Source organism: Colossoma macropomum, unplaced genomic scaffold, assembly GCF_904425465.1.
Source record: "Colossoma macropomum unplaced genomic scaffold, Colossoma_macropomum, whole genome shotgun sequence".
NCBI classification, from domain to species: Eukaryota; Metazoa; Chordata; class Actinopteri; order Characiformes; family Serrasalmidae; genus Colossoma; species Colossoma macropomum.
This window is the reverse complement of record NW_023494796.1, coordinates 2,860,301-2,876,489: the sequence shown is the minus strand read 5'-3', so window position 1 is coordinate 2,876,489 and position 16,189 is coordinate 2,860,301. Positions and strand designations below refer to the sequence as shown.

At 42.2% G+C, this 16,189-nt stretch overlaps 1 protein-coding gene across 2 annotated transcripts; it reads left to right on the top strand.

Moving 5' to 3' along the window:
• Nucleotides 1-527: 527 nt before the first annotated feature.
• On the top strand, nt 528-16,135 carry tlr3 (toll-like receptor 3). 2 transcript variants are annotated; one of them, XM_036583629.1, is made up of 5 exons: nt 528-1,114; nt 2,605-3,052; nt 7,025-7,219; nt 11,773-13,628; nt 13,937-16,135. In XM_036583629.1, exons 2-5 carry the CDS (start codon nt 2,606-2,608, stop codon nt 14,163-14,165), a joined length of 2,727 nt encoding a protein of 908 aa, XP_036439522.1. In that variant the 5' UTR covers nt 528-1,114; nt 2,605; the 3' UTR covers nt 14,166-16,135. The 2 variants fall into 2 exon arrangements, with proteins under 2 accessions (XP_036439522.1, XP_036439521.1); XM_036583628.1 differs by having other exon boundaries at nt 528-1,086; nt 13,937-14,165.
• Nucleotides 16,136-16,189: the final 54 nt, after the last annotated feature.

Here is a 16,189-nt window from a genome sequence, read left to right as displayed (position 1 = left end):
TAACTACATCGTTATGACGTAAATAGAGCCAATCAGAGCGGTTTGGTGTGAAACGCTCTGTTCTAGATAAACTTACTGAGTCAGAGCTGTTCACAGTGGTGGTGATAGGAACCAGACGTCCCCCTCTAAAAGCTCCCTCACAGAAAGTTCCTACAGTAAATGGTTATGAATTCACTGATGTTATGTGTAAAAGATTATTATGATACGATAACTGTGAGACTTTTTAAGGTCCATTAATGGCAGAGAAGCGTTTGCAGGGTGTCCTGAGGCGAAATAGACCCTAAAGAAAAACCTTTTTTCCAGATTTATCCACTACATATAATAAACTAAGACACGTGTACATAATAATAATAATAATAATAACAGATATAGTCGCGTTGTGGAGTTCCCATCACCACCAATGTAGAAATTTTGAAAATTTGGCGGAGTTCCCCTTTAACACAGCCTAGTTCTGCAATAAGGCGTTTCAGTTCATTCATGTTGAGCTCAAACGACTCTGGGGTGCAGCCGTGGAGCGTGTAGGCCGTTTCACCGAGGCCGTGTCCTCCTCCGTGGGAATGAGGAACTGGCCAAGGAGGAAAAGAAACTGGAAACCAGTTTGAGGCGACCGCTGGAACCGTAAACAAACGCGGAGGACGTTCACAAGCAGCGAGATTCCCTGGAAATGCTTACATACAAACGAAGCCTAGCTTAGCTTCCCATTTGCCAGGTGCTTGTTGGCATTTTCCGTCCCACCTTAAACGGTGCAGCAGTTACACTGTGGCGCCTCGGGCCATTTAAGGTGGACCGGAAAATTCCAACAAGCGGCTGAAGGAAACGAAGCTAACTCGGCGTTTTCCTGTCTGATCTGCTCGGTGTGGAGTTTAGAGATTAGGTCTGAGTTTAGAGATGATATGTGAGCTCTGTAAGGGTCTCCAACCCCCCCCAGCGACCCCCCATTCCCCCTTTCCCGAACACAGCTCATTTGAGCCCGAGCGCTGTCTGTTTGTGTTTGCGGTGACGTCAGAGGCGCCGCGGCGACCGCGCTGAGCCCAGGAGACGAGCAGAGCCGCCCTTTCGACACATCTCTCGGGGGATTTGCTGCAGGTGAGACACGGGATCCGTCCAGATTCGAGTAAGTGCGCTCAGCGCGACGCTTTCAGCTATAATGCGTCATAGCTGTGGCGTATAAACTGGATATGATAGGAATCGAGCGTGGCTCAGTGTGTAGAAACAGCTGCGCTGAAACCCGAGCTACTTTATTTCTGCCCGCTGCTGCATTATAACACTAAGGGGCTGTGAAGGCGTTAAAGAGCCAGTATGCGCTTTTACTGCGTTCATAGTAGTTTTTAATCCACTCTGCTGATAAAAACCCACAGAAAATAAGTGTTTCTGGTGCTTCTTCGTGGTTTCGTGATGTGTTTTAGCTTTTTAATGGGTTGATATCACAATGTAATGGATTCTAATGGTTTAACAGGGTGACCAGCGGCTGATTCTAAATGGACTTAATGGTTTCCTAATGGTACTCTAAAGGAACCTGGTGGTCTCTTGGAAGTCAGTTCCCATTAGAAAGCAAAGCCGTTCCTCTTTTTTGACCATTTTCCATCCACAGAATTGAACGGGCTCTTTCTCTTACTCTTCCTTCAAAGGACAACTCCACTGTTTTTTAGAAATTCCACATAATTAAGTGGTTAAGATGTAAACAGAGCAGTTCAGAGTGGTTTGGAGTGAAACGCTCTGTTCTAGAGAAACTGACTGAGTCAGAGCTGTTCACAGTGGTGGTGATAGGAACCAGACGTCCACCTCTAAAAGCTCCCTCACAGAAAGTTACTACATGAAATGGTTATGAATTCACTGCCTGATGACTGAGACACTGTTTTATGATAGTTTAGAGAACTTAAACTCCATTCATGGTGGAGGGATACATGCAGGGCGCTGTGAGGCAAAATAGTCCCCAGAGAAAACGTATTATTTCAGATTTTCCACTATTTTCCATCATCAACATTCCATATAGACTCAGAAGACTCGTGTAGGTTCACTGGTGGTTCTGGATAGTAAATAAAATGTCTATATTTGTGTTGTAGTCATGGCGACCCCTGGTTCCTATCACCACCACTGTAAAGACATCTGGACCATTTCACACCAAACCACTCTGAATCACTCTGATTACAACTTAAGGACTGAATTGTAAAAATGGTGGAATTCCCCTTTAAGATGGACACATGCAAATGAGCTCAGTTCTGATTGGCTGACCTGTATTGTGTCTCGTGAAAAAAGCAGGTTCAGCCCTAGCGAGTAGAGGAGTTAAACTCCTGTAGGCTCCACAGGCGGATGTATGTAAATGTGTTGGTTTTTGTGACGTCACAAAACAGTGAATAGAACAGGCGGTCTTTGCAGCCTAACCTCACGGACCGGGAAGTTTTTAAACTTTAACCATGTTTAGATGGATCAAACTCCTATTTAACACAGAGAAGGCTGGTTTTCTCTGATATGGGCCCTTTAATGAGTGTTAACGTTAATTACAGTTATTTTAATAAGATGCTTAATTAAACCATGTAATAAATACATATAAAAGGGGTTTTACCCACTTTCTCATGAAGATCTGATCTCTTTGTGATGTCACAGCATGGTCCTGCGAAGCTCCGCCCTCTCGCTGCTCCTTTGCGTGGGAATCCTCCGTCCGTATCCAGGCAGCGCGTCTCCGCACAAGACCGCATGTACGGTGGAGCGGCGCAGGGCCGACTGCAGCCACCTGAAGCTGAACAATGTACCTCCAGACCTTCCCCGGAACATCAGCTCCCTGGACATGTCCCATAACCGGCTGACCGCCCTGGACCCCGCGGCCCTGGGACGCTACCCGGGTTTGGAGCACCTGGACGTGAGCTATAACTCCATTACGACGCTGGGACGGGGACCGTGTGACTCGCTGCCCCGCCTGCGGCGCCTCAGCGTCCAGCGCAACGAGGTCCACCAGCTGACCGAGAGCGACCTGAGGAACTGCTCGAGCCTGACCCACCTCGACCTTTCGGACAACCGGCTGAAGCTCCGCGGCGAGCCTTTCTCAGTCATGAAGGTAGGTCCTGTCACGTGTGCACACGCAGGAGCTGGACGCTCAGCTGTCCAGCACTGAGCAGCGGCTCGCTGAACTTGACCCAGAGCTTAAAGGGCCAGTAGCCTATATTTCTCCTGCTTTAAATTAACGTCCACTTATTCTGTTTTCTGTGGGTTTGTGTATCTAGAACCTTAGTTCATCCTTAGACCCGGCCATTTCTAACCTTTATTTGTCTCTGAGATTAAGCAGAGAGGCGACTAAGACTGACCTACAATAGTCCTGCTGGTTTGTGCTGTGAGTGAACGGCTAGACTTCTTCTTTAGCGAGTAAGCGAAGTGTTGAACTGTAATTATTGGAGCCAGGCCTTCAGTTTGAGCCATAAATGTCAAAACTAGGTCAAAAACTATGAAAATGCTCATTTCTGCTATGGGGATTCTAATACTGTGTTAGCTCTAAGCTAAAAGCTGAAGCGTGTAAAAGACGTTAACGTGTATTTTGCCTTGTACTGTTGTATCAGTTTTACAGTGACTCCTCCAGTAAAGAGTCCATAGAGCTGCTGCTGTTTCCTCTGTTTCTAACAACTGAAATACAGCTCGTATTCCCAGTCAGTGACGTATCTAGAACTTCCAGAATATTTATAGAAACCTTTTTTTCAAATCTGCTCCCACTGACTAAAAACATCAAAGCATGATTGGTTGGTTTCACAGCGTCTTCCTAACTGTGTAAGTGGTTAGTCTGACACGTTAGACCCTCAGTCCAGCTCCTGAAGTCCTAACCAACGGTAGAGCCTCCTTGGCCGTTTCTACCCAGATACACCGAAGAAGTGAATCTTGATTGGATAATTTTCCATTGGGTGTTTTAAGAATTTAACACTTTTATTTGCAACCAAAACTGAGACCCTCCAGCCACATGGATGGACCTGGTGACCCCTGGTCTAGGATGACTGGAACCATCTGAGGGGACGTTCTCTCTCATTAGACTAGTTTACAGTGAGTCGTATTGAGCACTAAACCACATTGACAAGTCTACACAACATTAACGAAGAGCTGGATGCTGATTTCGGGGGATGTATTTATGGGAAAGATTTGGGTGACTATTGACTTCTAGTGTTAGCGACATTAGCCTTTCATGAGGATCCCTCCCATCACAAAACTTCAAACGAAATCGGTCTAAATGTGCATTATTGTTAATGAATAATGTTTTATTGATTCATCGCTGCGTTTTCAGGCTCGGCTCTCGTTGCGGTGACTCCTGTTATGATGTTTACTGGTTATTTTCTACAGAGTCCAGCAGACTTCAGCTCTGTGTGTGATACAAACACCGTTGACCTACATTACTGGATTGGTGTGAATCACTGGGTGGAGCCGCGGTGTTAATAAAGCCAGTTAAGACACGTCAGGATTATCGACTCCTATCAATGTAGACACAAACGCCAACAGCAAAGCATTTACCCTTACGTTCTGAACCGGCTCTGCTGTAGTGAGCGGTGCTGCCTAACGGCTGGGTAAACCGGTTACTGCAGCTCACGGCTCAGTTGAAATTTATGCTTTCACTTCATCTGCTTTGTTCAGATTGGCTATAATTCCAATACTGTTCAATAACAAATGGCTGATTAAATGTCTGAGCATTGTTTAATCCAGCTCAATCATATTTATTTATAATGGATAGATTTTCAGTTCAATTTCTGAATGAACATGTATTTGCAAAAACATTAAAGGTACAGTGTGTAAAATTTAGTGGGCTCTAATAGCAGCAATGGAGTTTTTAGTTAAATTTCTGAATGAACATATATTTGCAAAAACACTGAACTTTATAAAATAAAACATTAAAGGTACAGTATATAAAATTTAGTGGGCTCTATGAGCAGCAATGGAGTTTTAGTTCAATTTCTGAATGAACATATATTTACAAAAACAGTGAACTTTATAAAATAAAACATTAAAGGTGCCGTATGTAAAATTTAGTGGGCTCTATGAGCAGCAATGGAGTTTTAGTTCAATTTCTGAATGAACATATATTTACAAAAACAGTGAACTTTATAAAATAAAACATTAAAGGTGCAGTATGTAAAATTTAGTGGGCTCTATTAGCAGCAATGGAGTACAGAATAAACCATGTTCTCATTGGTGTATAATCACCTATGTAACTATGAATCATTATGTTTTCGTTATCTTAGAATGAGCCCTTCATATCTACATAGCGAGCGGCTCCTCCTCAACAGAGGCTGCCGCCGCCATGTTTCTCCACTTGCTCAGAACAGACAAACCAAACACTGACTCTAGAGGGCGCCTTTCGTGTTTTTACGTTGAAGCAGCTTGAATTTGGTGGCGCTGTAGCTCCGGTTGGACGACGCAGAAAGAAGAAGAACCAGTGGTTGTTGCTGGTGCTGCTCACTGGTTTGTGTTGTGAGAAGTTTGAGAACCCAAATTGACTAAACGGAGGATCAGACTTATTATTGAGCGCAAGCGAAAGCGAGAGAGGGTCAATCTGCAACCTCACCACTAGATGGCACTCAATCTTACACACTGCACCTTTAAAGCTGCACTATATAATATTTTTTGTTTTTCAGATTGTATCAAACATCTTTACGTTACGCTGAAATTTTGCATAACAACACCCCTAAAAAAGATGGTTCTTCAAGGGTTCTTTAGTAAAGAACATGGTTCTCTAAAAACCCATGAACACTCAAAGAACACTTTGCATCATGAAAGGGTTCCTTGCATCATGAAAAGGTTCTTCAGATTGTGCTGTAGATGGTTCTATATAGAACTTTTTTAAAAAGGGTTCTGTAGAGCACATAAAAGGGTTATTCCATTGTTACGATGTTAAGCCTGTAACAATAGAAGAACCTTTTTTGGTGCTATATAGAAAAGGTTCTATATAGAACCATATAAAACACACTGAAAGCAAACTGAAGAACGCTTTGACAATGCAGATTGAATGCATTAAGGTTCTTTGCATGATTAAATGGTTCTTCAGATTGATACAGAATGTGCTGTAGAATGTTTTATATAGAACCTTTTTGCAAAGGGTTCTATGTAGCACCAAGGTTCTTCTGTTGTAACAACCCAGATAGCGAGCACATATTGGTCCGCTGGCTTGATAAGGTCGGCATCCCACTGACTGTTTGCCACTGCTGGTCCCCCCTCGGACCACCCAGATTACTGTCCTGCACACAAGCTTTAACTAGTTTTAATCTCCTCAAACAGATTTTAAATGCACAGGGACTTTTATTTTAGAAAATAAGACAAATATTACAAACAGCTGAGTGAGAATAAAATAATGACCTGATATAAAATGATTTTCCTGTAAACGTTGCTGAAGCTGAGCTGGATTGAAGTTATTTACTAAACTAATTTACAAAGTAGAACTAAAGAAAGGAACGAAGGATGAATCGGTAAACTGGACTGTGAGTGGAAAACGAGTGATGATCAGGGGAATTTCGTCTAATACTCTGCTTAAACATCGGAGAACCCTGAACAAAACGCCAGTGGACCATCAGCGGGCCAGCAGTGGTCCACTATCGCCTTGCTATCAGGGAAGCCTGACACACTGACAACAGAAGAACCCTTTCTGGTGCTGTATAGAACCACAGCACATTCTCCGTCAAGCTGAAGAATGATTTCATCACGCAAAGGGTTCTTTGAGTGGTTATGGTTGTATATAGAACCAATTTCCTTATTTTTTACATTTGTAAAGAACTCTTGAAGAACCATCTTTGTGAGAGTGAGCACGGTCATTATGTTCTCTCTCTCAGTTATTTGTATTGTGAGTATATATATATATTAAAGCCAGTTAGTGTGCAGGACAGTAATCCAGGTGGTCCGACGTGGGCCCGCAGTGGCACATGGTCAGCAGGGTGCTGATCTTATCAAGCCAGCAGACCGATATCTGCTCACTCCCTGGGAGTAAAGGGAAATCTGTGTAAATTTGAATTTTGGCCAAAATCCCTTGTCATTCCTCTGATCTCCTCTCTTTGCTGTATTTGGGCAGAACCTGACATGGTTGGACGTTTCCCGTAACAAGCTGACCTCCGCTAGCCTGGGCTCTCGGCCCCAGCTGCCCGGCCTGGTGACCCTCATCCTGTCTGGGAACGACTTCACAACCCTGAAGAGGGACGACTTCTCTTTTCTCAGCAGCTCCTCGTCGTTTCGGGTGCTGGGGCTTTCCTCTCTGCCTCTGAAGAAGGTAAGAACACAGCTGGTCCTCCCCCGTTCCACTTTCACTAACCCAGAACCTGCCGAGGTTTGAGGAATAGGGTTGTAGCACGTGTGTCTGGAGGAGAACCGCCTCATAGCTCCATATCCGTCCTCCTGGGCTGCTTTCTGAATGACAGCACAGGGTAGCCAATCAGAACTGAGGTCATTTACATACAACAGTCTTAAAAGAGTTTACACAGCCACAAACCCAGACTTGGTCGATCAAGACTGGAATTAAAATTTAGCTTTTTTAGTTTAGAGCTGGAGCCGTGAGGGTGAATATCGCTAACACTAGAAGTCAATAGTCACCCAGATCTTTTCCGTAAATACATGTACTTTGAAGAGAAATGTTTTTCAGAATTTCTGCATGATTCAGTCTTTGAGATGTTAAAAAAGTAATTCAGAGTGGTTTGATGTGAAATTGTTCATTGTAGACACGTTTGTTTACAGGCGTCGCCATGTCTGCAATACAATATACATATACGCTATATACAATATATACAATATACGATATATAGCCATTTTATTTACCATCCAAACCCACCACTGAACCTACATACTGCTAATAAACCTGCAGTAATAAGTTTCCTTTGGGGACTGTTTGGCCTCGGAATGCACTGTGTTTCTCTCTGGCATAAACGGGTTTAAAAAATGAATATTTTATGCCAAAACCTTCATAAAACTGTTGTAAAACAGTGCATCTGTTAGCATTTAGTGTACTAACAGTCTGTGATGGAGCTTTTAGGGGCTTTAAGCTCTTCAGGTCTGGTTCCTCTCACCACCACTGTGACTTGGTAAGTTTCTCTAGAATGGATTATTTTACATCAAACCACTCTGAGTGACTTTTTTACATCTTAACCATTTAATTATGCAGAAACTTTGAAAACTTTGTGGGATCCCCCTGTAATATGGCCATGACTATAAAGCTTGAAGTTGACAGATCAGTTTATTTCATAGTACCTTTAGTACTTTCAACCTCGACTCTGAAAGGAAGTCACACACAGTTAATGATTATTATATTTGACCTGTTATTCGTGGGTGTTTGTTTGAGTGAGTGCATCAGCACGCTACATGTAAATATGAAAAAAAAACACAGTAGCAATAAATATTTAGTGCAAAAAAGATATTAAACTGAAATAAAACCGATATGCAAAAACATAATTTGCCATAATGAAAAGCTGAGCTGTAACCAGTTACACAAAATAATTAGCTTCCATAAATTTTAGCCTTCAGTCTTAGTTTATTGTAAGTAAAGCTTGAAATGTTTGTCTGAACCCGACGGGACCCGACTGCTCCCGTCAGGTTTGGTCAGGTTTAGGCCCCGTTGCATTCCCCCTGCTTTAAAGGGTTACAAACCCATTTCAAAGGCTCTGGGACTCCAGCGAACCACAGTAAGAGCCATTATCTCCAAATGGGGAAAATTTGGTGCAGTGCTGAATTTTCTTGAAGAGGCCAGTGTGTGCCAAAATTCCTCCAGTAGCACAGCGAGGAACTGCAGGCCTGGCATGCATCAGATCAGATCAGTGTTCATGATTAGATAGAGAGTGGGAAGAATGGCGTCTCCTTTCCTCAGGTCGTTTTGGAGGAGTTTTAAGGTGAAAACCACTGCTAACACAAAGGCTCGTCTCACATTTGCCAGAGCTGTTTTGTTTTGTGGACTGATCTTGGATTTTTTTTGGATTGTGGAATTACATCTGGCGTGAAGCCAACACAGCATTCCCCTATGAGAATATCTTACTGTGGCAACAGGTGGCACAACCAGTTATTAAGTTTAGAGGGCAGTTACTTTTTCACATGGATGTGACAAAACATATTTTACTTTAATAAATGTACTGACCAGTTAAACTATGTTTTGTGTTTCTTCATGTTCTCCTTGTCTTATTACATCTTGATTGAGGACCTGAAACCGTTTAGACCTGACTAATATGCAGAAATAGAGGAAATGTTTATGGTATAATATTTTTCTCATGGGCAGATGATTCATTATTGCTCGTGCTAGTAGCACTTTGATTTCTCAACGTCATCTAAAGGGGAACCGGGAGAGCACACTGAAAAGGAACTGGATACTTGTACTTATTACCATAACATGGACCATCACCAGCTTTTCTGCTGTAATCTAAACATGCACGTTTGGACATTAAAGATAATATTTGCCTTTACTCCAGTGATAGCAGGTGTTACTGGGCACCATTTGGACTGAAGAGTTCAATAAAAGAGTTATATATCCTGCCATAAAGGTTGACCGCACCTCTGATCAGTCCAGGAGAAAGGCTGCTCCAGTGACCCGGTTTGAGCTTGAACTTCAGATTGAAGAGACCTTTGAAACTATATTTAAATGTATCATATTAAATCTACAGAAGGTTTTAGTTGTTCACTTTATCTTTATTGGGTTTTACTGAGCTGCTCTGGGTGAATATGACAGAGTCCATGGAACCAGAATGTAATGGACAGTTTTTTAATGACCAGCTGTAGATCGAATCATTGGTTAGTATCATATACAGTTAACGAGCACTTTATTAGGAACCCTATACTGATACTGGGTAGTTCCTCCCTTTGCTCTCAAAACAGCTTAAGTTCTTTGTGGCATTGATTCCACAAGATGTTGGAAACTTTCTGGGCCATGTTGACGTGATCGTCATACAATTCCTGCAGATTTTTCAGCTGCACTTTCATGCAGTAATTCTCCAGTTCTACCACATCCTAAAGGAGTTCTATTGGATTCATTCCAGTGTCTGTAAATGCCACTGAAGAACACTGAACTCTCTGTCATGTTCATGAAACCAGTTTGAGCTACTTCTGCTGTGTGACATGGTGCATCATCATGCTGGAAGTAGCCATTAGAAGATGGTAAACTGTGGCCATGAAGGGATGAACATGGTCAGGAGTAACACACTAACAGACTGTGGTAATCAAGCGATGATTGATCGGTATTAACGGCCCAAAGTGTGCCAAGAAAACATCCCCACCCCATTACACCACCTCCACCAGCCTGACACAAGGCAGGTTGGGTCCATGGATTCATGCTGTTGGTGCCAAATTCTGGCCCTACCGTCTGTGAGCCTCAGCAGAAATCCCAATTCATTAGACCAGGCTATGTTTTTCAGTCTTCAGCTGTCCAGTGTTGGTGAGCCTCTGTCCACTGTAGCCTCAGCTTTTTGTTCGTGGCTGACAGAAGTGGAACCTGGCGTGGTCTTCTGCTGTTGTAGCCCATCCACCCCAAAGCTCGGTGTGCTGTGTACTCTGAGAAGCTTTTCTGCTCACCACAATTGTAGAGTAGTTATCTGAGTTATCTTAGCCTTCCTGTCAGCTAGAACCAGTCTGGCCATTCTCCACTGACCTCTCTCATCAACAGAACAGCTGCTCATTGGATGTTTTTTCTTTATTCCTCCATTCTGAGTGGCTTTAGAGACTGTTGTGTCTCTAATCCCAGGAGGTATAGAAATTCTCAAACCAGCCCGTCTGGCACCAACAGTCATGCCACAGTCAAAAACACTAAGATCATATTTTTCTCCATTCTGATGGTGGATGTGAACATTACCTGAAGCTGCTGCCCATATCTGCATGATTATATGCACTACGCTGCAGCCACATGACTGGCGATTAGATAAATGGATGAATGAGTGGGTGCACTGGTGTTCCTAATAAAGTGCATAAGGAGTGTATAATGAAACAGATCCAGTAGCCTAAATCATTGGTTGGTATATTGTATAATAAATTTGATCCAATAGATGAAATTATTGGTGGGTACAGTGTAAACTGAAATAGATTCCAAGTAGATCAAACCATTGGTCAGAATAATACGTAAGGAAATACATCCAGTAGCTCAGATTCTTGCTCCATATAAAATGTAGATCCAATAGATCAAATCCTTGCTTGCTTAGTATAATGTACAGTGAAGTAAATCAATATATATTGATGTAATCTATAGACTGAATAAATCAAATAATTGGTTAGTAAAATGTCTACGGAAATAGATTCAACAGATTCAATGCCTATTTTTGTAATTACTATGTATAATCTTTTAAAATATTCTTAATCTGTTTTATTTTACAGTAATAATGTATTATTATTGTTTAATATTGGTTAGTTGTATTTCAGAGTAATTATATTTTGCTATGCATAAATAGTATAATTGCACTACAAATAATAATAATACATTTTATTTATATAGCATCTTTCATATATTTAAAATGCTGCTCAAAGCACTTTACAGTACAAGGTGAAAAAACAACAGGGAAAAAAAATACATCAAATAAATTAAAGGCATACAAAGAAGAAAAAACCATGACCAAAATTCATAAAAGGACAATTAATATAGTGCAAAAGTAACATGCTTTTAAAAATAAGGAAAAATAAGAGCGTATGTAAAAAGTGAAGTATTTAGTTGTTTTATAAATTCAGTAATAAAAATCTTCACGGCTCTTTTTAAGTTTCTTACATGGAATATGGAAAAGGCTAGCTCTAGATGACCTTAAGACACAATCTGGATCAGGCATTCAGGCCTATCATAGCCCTAATCTAGTGTTTCTTTTACCATTCCAGGTGGAAAGTGGCTGCTTCAAGCCCATCGCTGGACTCCGAGACCTGGTGTTGGACGGCTGCAACCTCAGCCCTCAGTTCCTTACCAAACTGTGCAAAGAGCTGTCAGACATGCCTTTGAGAAACCTCTCGCTCCGCAACACTCAGCAAACTACGCTCATAAACAGCACCTTCCAAGGCTTGGCCAGGACTAACCTCACCATACTGGACCTCTCCAACAACAAAATAGCCGGAATCGCTGAGGGCTCCTTTCAGTGGCTTCCTCTGCTGGAGTCCCTTTCTTTAGAGAACAACAATATAAAGAGTCTGACCAAAGGTACCTTCATAGGACTGAAAAGTCTGATCAAACTCAACTTACAAAAGGCACTTGTTAAAACCAAGACGTCTCACTACCCGACAATAGACGACTTCTCTTTTCAGCCGCTGGTCAAACTGGAATATCTGTTCATGAAGGAAACTTCCTTTAGCAGGATCGGTGAGAATATGTTTTATGGACTTCCATCTTTGAGAAAGTTGGACCTGAGCTGGAGCAAAACAGGTTTGAAGACCGTCGACAACACCACCTTTGCATCCTTGCATGGATCTCCGTTCTTCCAGATGCTCAATCTGACAGGAACGGGGATCACAAAGCTAGAACGTGGAGCTTTCTCAAGCCTTGGAAACCTCACCACTCTTGTGCTCAGGTACAACTTTATCTCACAGGAACTAATTGGGGGGGAGTTCCAGGGCCTCAACAGTGTGGAGGAAATTTACTTGTCTTCCAACCAGCAGAAGATCAGCTTAACCCCCACATCCTTCATCTATGTGCCCACGTTGAGGATACTAACATTAAATCGTGCATTGACTGGAACTCTAGACATGGAACCGTCTCCATTCAGACCGCTGACCAACCTCACAGTGCTGGATCTCAGCAATAATAACATTGCAAACATCAACAGAGGCTTGCTGGAAGGACTGCACAATCTCAAGGTGTTGAGAATGCAGCACAACAACCTGGCTAGAGTGTGGAAGAACGCTTACCCTGGGGGTCCAGTGCTGTTCCTCAGGGACACTCAGAATCTCTCTGTTCTAGAGCTGGATTATAACGGTCTGGATGAGATTCCACTCAGAGCCTTGCGAGGCCTTTTCCAGCTAAAGGAACTCAGTCTTAGCGGGAATCTTCTGAACTTCCTGCAGAGCTCCATATTTGATGACTTGCAGTCCTTGCGCTACCTACGGATGCAGAAGAACCTTTTGACGTCGGTGCCCATGGAGACATTCGGCGTGCCGCTGTCCAACCTGACTGAGCTTCACATGGAGCACAACCCCTTCGACTGCACCTGTGACAGCATCCAGTGGTTCTCCGAGTGGCTTAACACCACCAACACCAGCGTCCCTGTGCGTGCACAAGGTTATATCTGCAACACTCCGCCGGCTTACTTCAACCGCTCTGTGATATACTTTGAGACAGACTCCTGCAAGAACCTGACTCTCTTCCAAGCCTTGTATGTGCTCAGCAGCACTCTGGTACTTGGTCTGATGGTTATAGCCTTCCTGGTACACTTTCAGGGCTGGAGGATTCAGTTCTACTGGAACATCCTAATTAATCGCACCCTAGGTATGAAGGGCTCTAGATATAAAAGGTTATCGGAAGACAGATATGAACATGATGCCTATGTTATCCATGCTCCTGATGACAAAGCCTGGGTGGAACGAAGCTTGCTTCCCTTAGAGGGTGATAATCTGAGCTTTTTCTTGGAAGATCGCAATGCAGTGCCAGGCTATTCCATGGTGGAGACCATTGTTGACAACATAAGGAGGTCAAGGAAGATCATTTTTGTTGTCACAGAGGCACTTTTGGAGGATCCCTGGTGCAGACAGTAAGTCTAAGAATACCACAAGCGCCGCATGACATTTTCATGGAAAGTGAAAGAGCAGAACCGAAAGACGTCAGATCAAATTTGACCACAAGCCAGTAGCCACTTCCTTTAGGTCCACTTCCTCTAGAGATGTTCCTTCCTTGTATATTCACCAAAACAGACATTCACTTTAGCAGATTACTCAAGCAAGTAGATCTTTCTTGTAACAGTGTAATAATGCGGCACACAGGATGCTAATTATGAATTACTTTCACTTTGTCAGTGGTATTGGCTCAAAGCTTACCTCCTGTCTCTTGCTCATTCCTTAGGTTTAAAGCCCACCATGCACTGCACCAGCTGATGGAAGACAGTCGAGACTCCCTGGTCCTAATTTTCCTTCAGGACGTCACTGACTATCGCCTGAGCCGGTCTCTCCTGATACGGCGAAGCATGCTAAAGTCACGCTGCATTGTCCACTGGCCCTTGCAGAAGGAACGCATTGTCGCATTCCACCAGAAACTGATGATAGCATTAAACTCCAGCAACAGGGTCGGCTAAAGCCTGTTAGCAGGCCGTACGGTTGCCTTTAGTGACTGAAACCCCTCCTTGGCAGTTGCGTGGCTAGCATGGTTAAGGGTTTTTGAGTTACTAGTGAGTTACAGAGTGATCTACCAACCTCACTGTTTGCTGGCTTGCGAGAGAATCAGCTAAATCAGTGAGTTGTTGCTTGTATTGACAAAACAGGGAATATGCTAACAGTGTTCTTTCTGCAGTGATAAAAGACCTGCATGTTCTGAGGGTGGGGTTACATTTCTAAGTGCACTTAAAAGGCCAATCTGTCGATCTGTTCATATTAATTTTTTCATTTTCTTCATAAAACTAGGTGTTTCACACTTAGTCGGAATACAGAGTTGTAGGTAAAGAAATGCTGATGGTTCTACAATGCATATTTTGCACTACTTGGTGCTCAGAGGATGACATGGTCTTCGTCAATATTACCCGATATGAGCTCAAATCTAGAGAACTGAGCACTTATTTTATTTAATTTCCAGTCAAGGTATTCATTGTTAAGTGTCAGTAAAAAGCAGAAAACACATAAATTACTCAGCACCTCAACAACTAAACATAACATCCCATTGTTTCAGCATTTAGTCTGTTCACTCTTTGCCTTTATTACAGCTTCCATTCTTTTTGGGAGGGATATTTTTCCACACCTCCAAAGTTCAGTCTTAAAGTTAGTTTGCTTCTCCAGCTTTCTTTGTTTGATTTGCACGTTGTCTTTTTCTCAGTAAAAGCAGTTTATTGCTTTGTAGCGCCCTCATGTGGCTGGGATAAGCAGGGTGAAGTGTATGGCAGGGTTTTTCAACCACTTGGACCCTCTGGTGATCAAGGAGAGGGAGCCAGTGGTCTGTAGTGGGCTGGCGATGGCACTTTGACAGAAATAATTGGCTTAAAAATAAGAAAGAAATGTTTTTAAACAATATTAATACAAGCTATGAAAAAAGTCTCAAATTATCCACAACTGAATGATTGGAGGTGCAGGATCATTCCGCTGAAATAGCCACCATTCCGCCTGATTTCTGGGGTAAAATAAGCTTATATTAGCCTGATATTTTGATATCATATGCAAACGTGTGGCACCCAAACATTGCGGTGTTGAAACATTTCCAAAAATTATTTATTTAAGTATTTTTTTATTTTCCCGTGTGTTTTCCATAGCGGTGTCCATCTTGCTCTTTATAAAAGGGATCAGTGGCCATAGGAGAGCTTAAAATATGCATTATCGTAATGCAAACTGCCAACTAATCACTGTTTATTCATTGAAGGGTCAATTTCAGTTGATGATTTTGAGTGTAATCAAGTTCAGTAAATGAACTGTTACAGCCCCACTGAACTGTATACATACTGGTAACTATGGAAACTTGATCATCTGCGTTCTTTACTCACCACAATGGAACGGTTCTCCATTTTACTGGAAGCAGTTCTGCATCATTTCTGAACTAAGCATGATTAATTTGCACTATAGAAGCTTAAATGTTGTACTTTTCTCCGTATCGTGTTTACACTGATGATATGATGTTAATACTGTGTGTAAATAATCTTTGCTGATATTTCAGAAGCCTTAAAGATGACTGTCATTTCCATTGCTCAGGCTTTGTTAGTTGTGCTATACTGCCATCTAGTGGTGTTTTGTGGATGAGTTAACTTTTTTTTTTTTGATAAAATGCAAAAAAGCCTGTTAATAAGTTCAAGAAATACAGAAAAAAATATAAAAAATGCTTAATTTGATGAACTAATCTGATTTACAGCTCACTGACATCTGCACCCACATTTTCAGACTAAACATTTCCTACAGATGATGCACTTCGATTATGGCCCTCAACTTCAGTCAATTCTCTGAAATAATTTAACTTTTTTACAATCATCTTGTCTCCCGAATGGCAAACTTGTGTAATGTAACTCCATTGTTTCCTAAACTGACTTTGGGTTTTATTCAGTTTGTACAGTAAATCTGCTGCTCTTTGAAATGTGCTCTTCTGTAACTACAGTAAATTTCCACTGTGGCTAATATCCGTCACAGC

Bases quoted from the DNA above. Each gene is read 5' to 3' on its own strand.
- tlr3 (XM_036583629.1), top strand. From the start codon at position 2,606: ATGGTCCTGCGAAGCTCCGCCCTCTCGCTGCTCCTTTGCGTGGGAATC. The intron at 3,053-7,024 runs GTAGGTCCTGTC...GTATTTGGGCAG, and splicing joins AGCCTTTCTCAGTCATGAAG to AACCTGACATGGTTGGACGT. The intron at 7,220-11,772 runs GTAAGAACACAG...TTACCATTCCAG, and splicing joins CCTCTCTGCCTCTGAAGAAG to GTGGAAAGTGGCTGCTTCAA.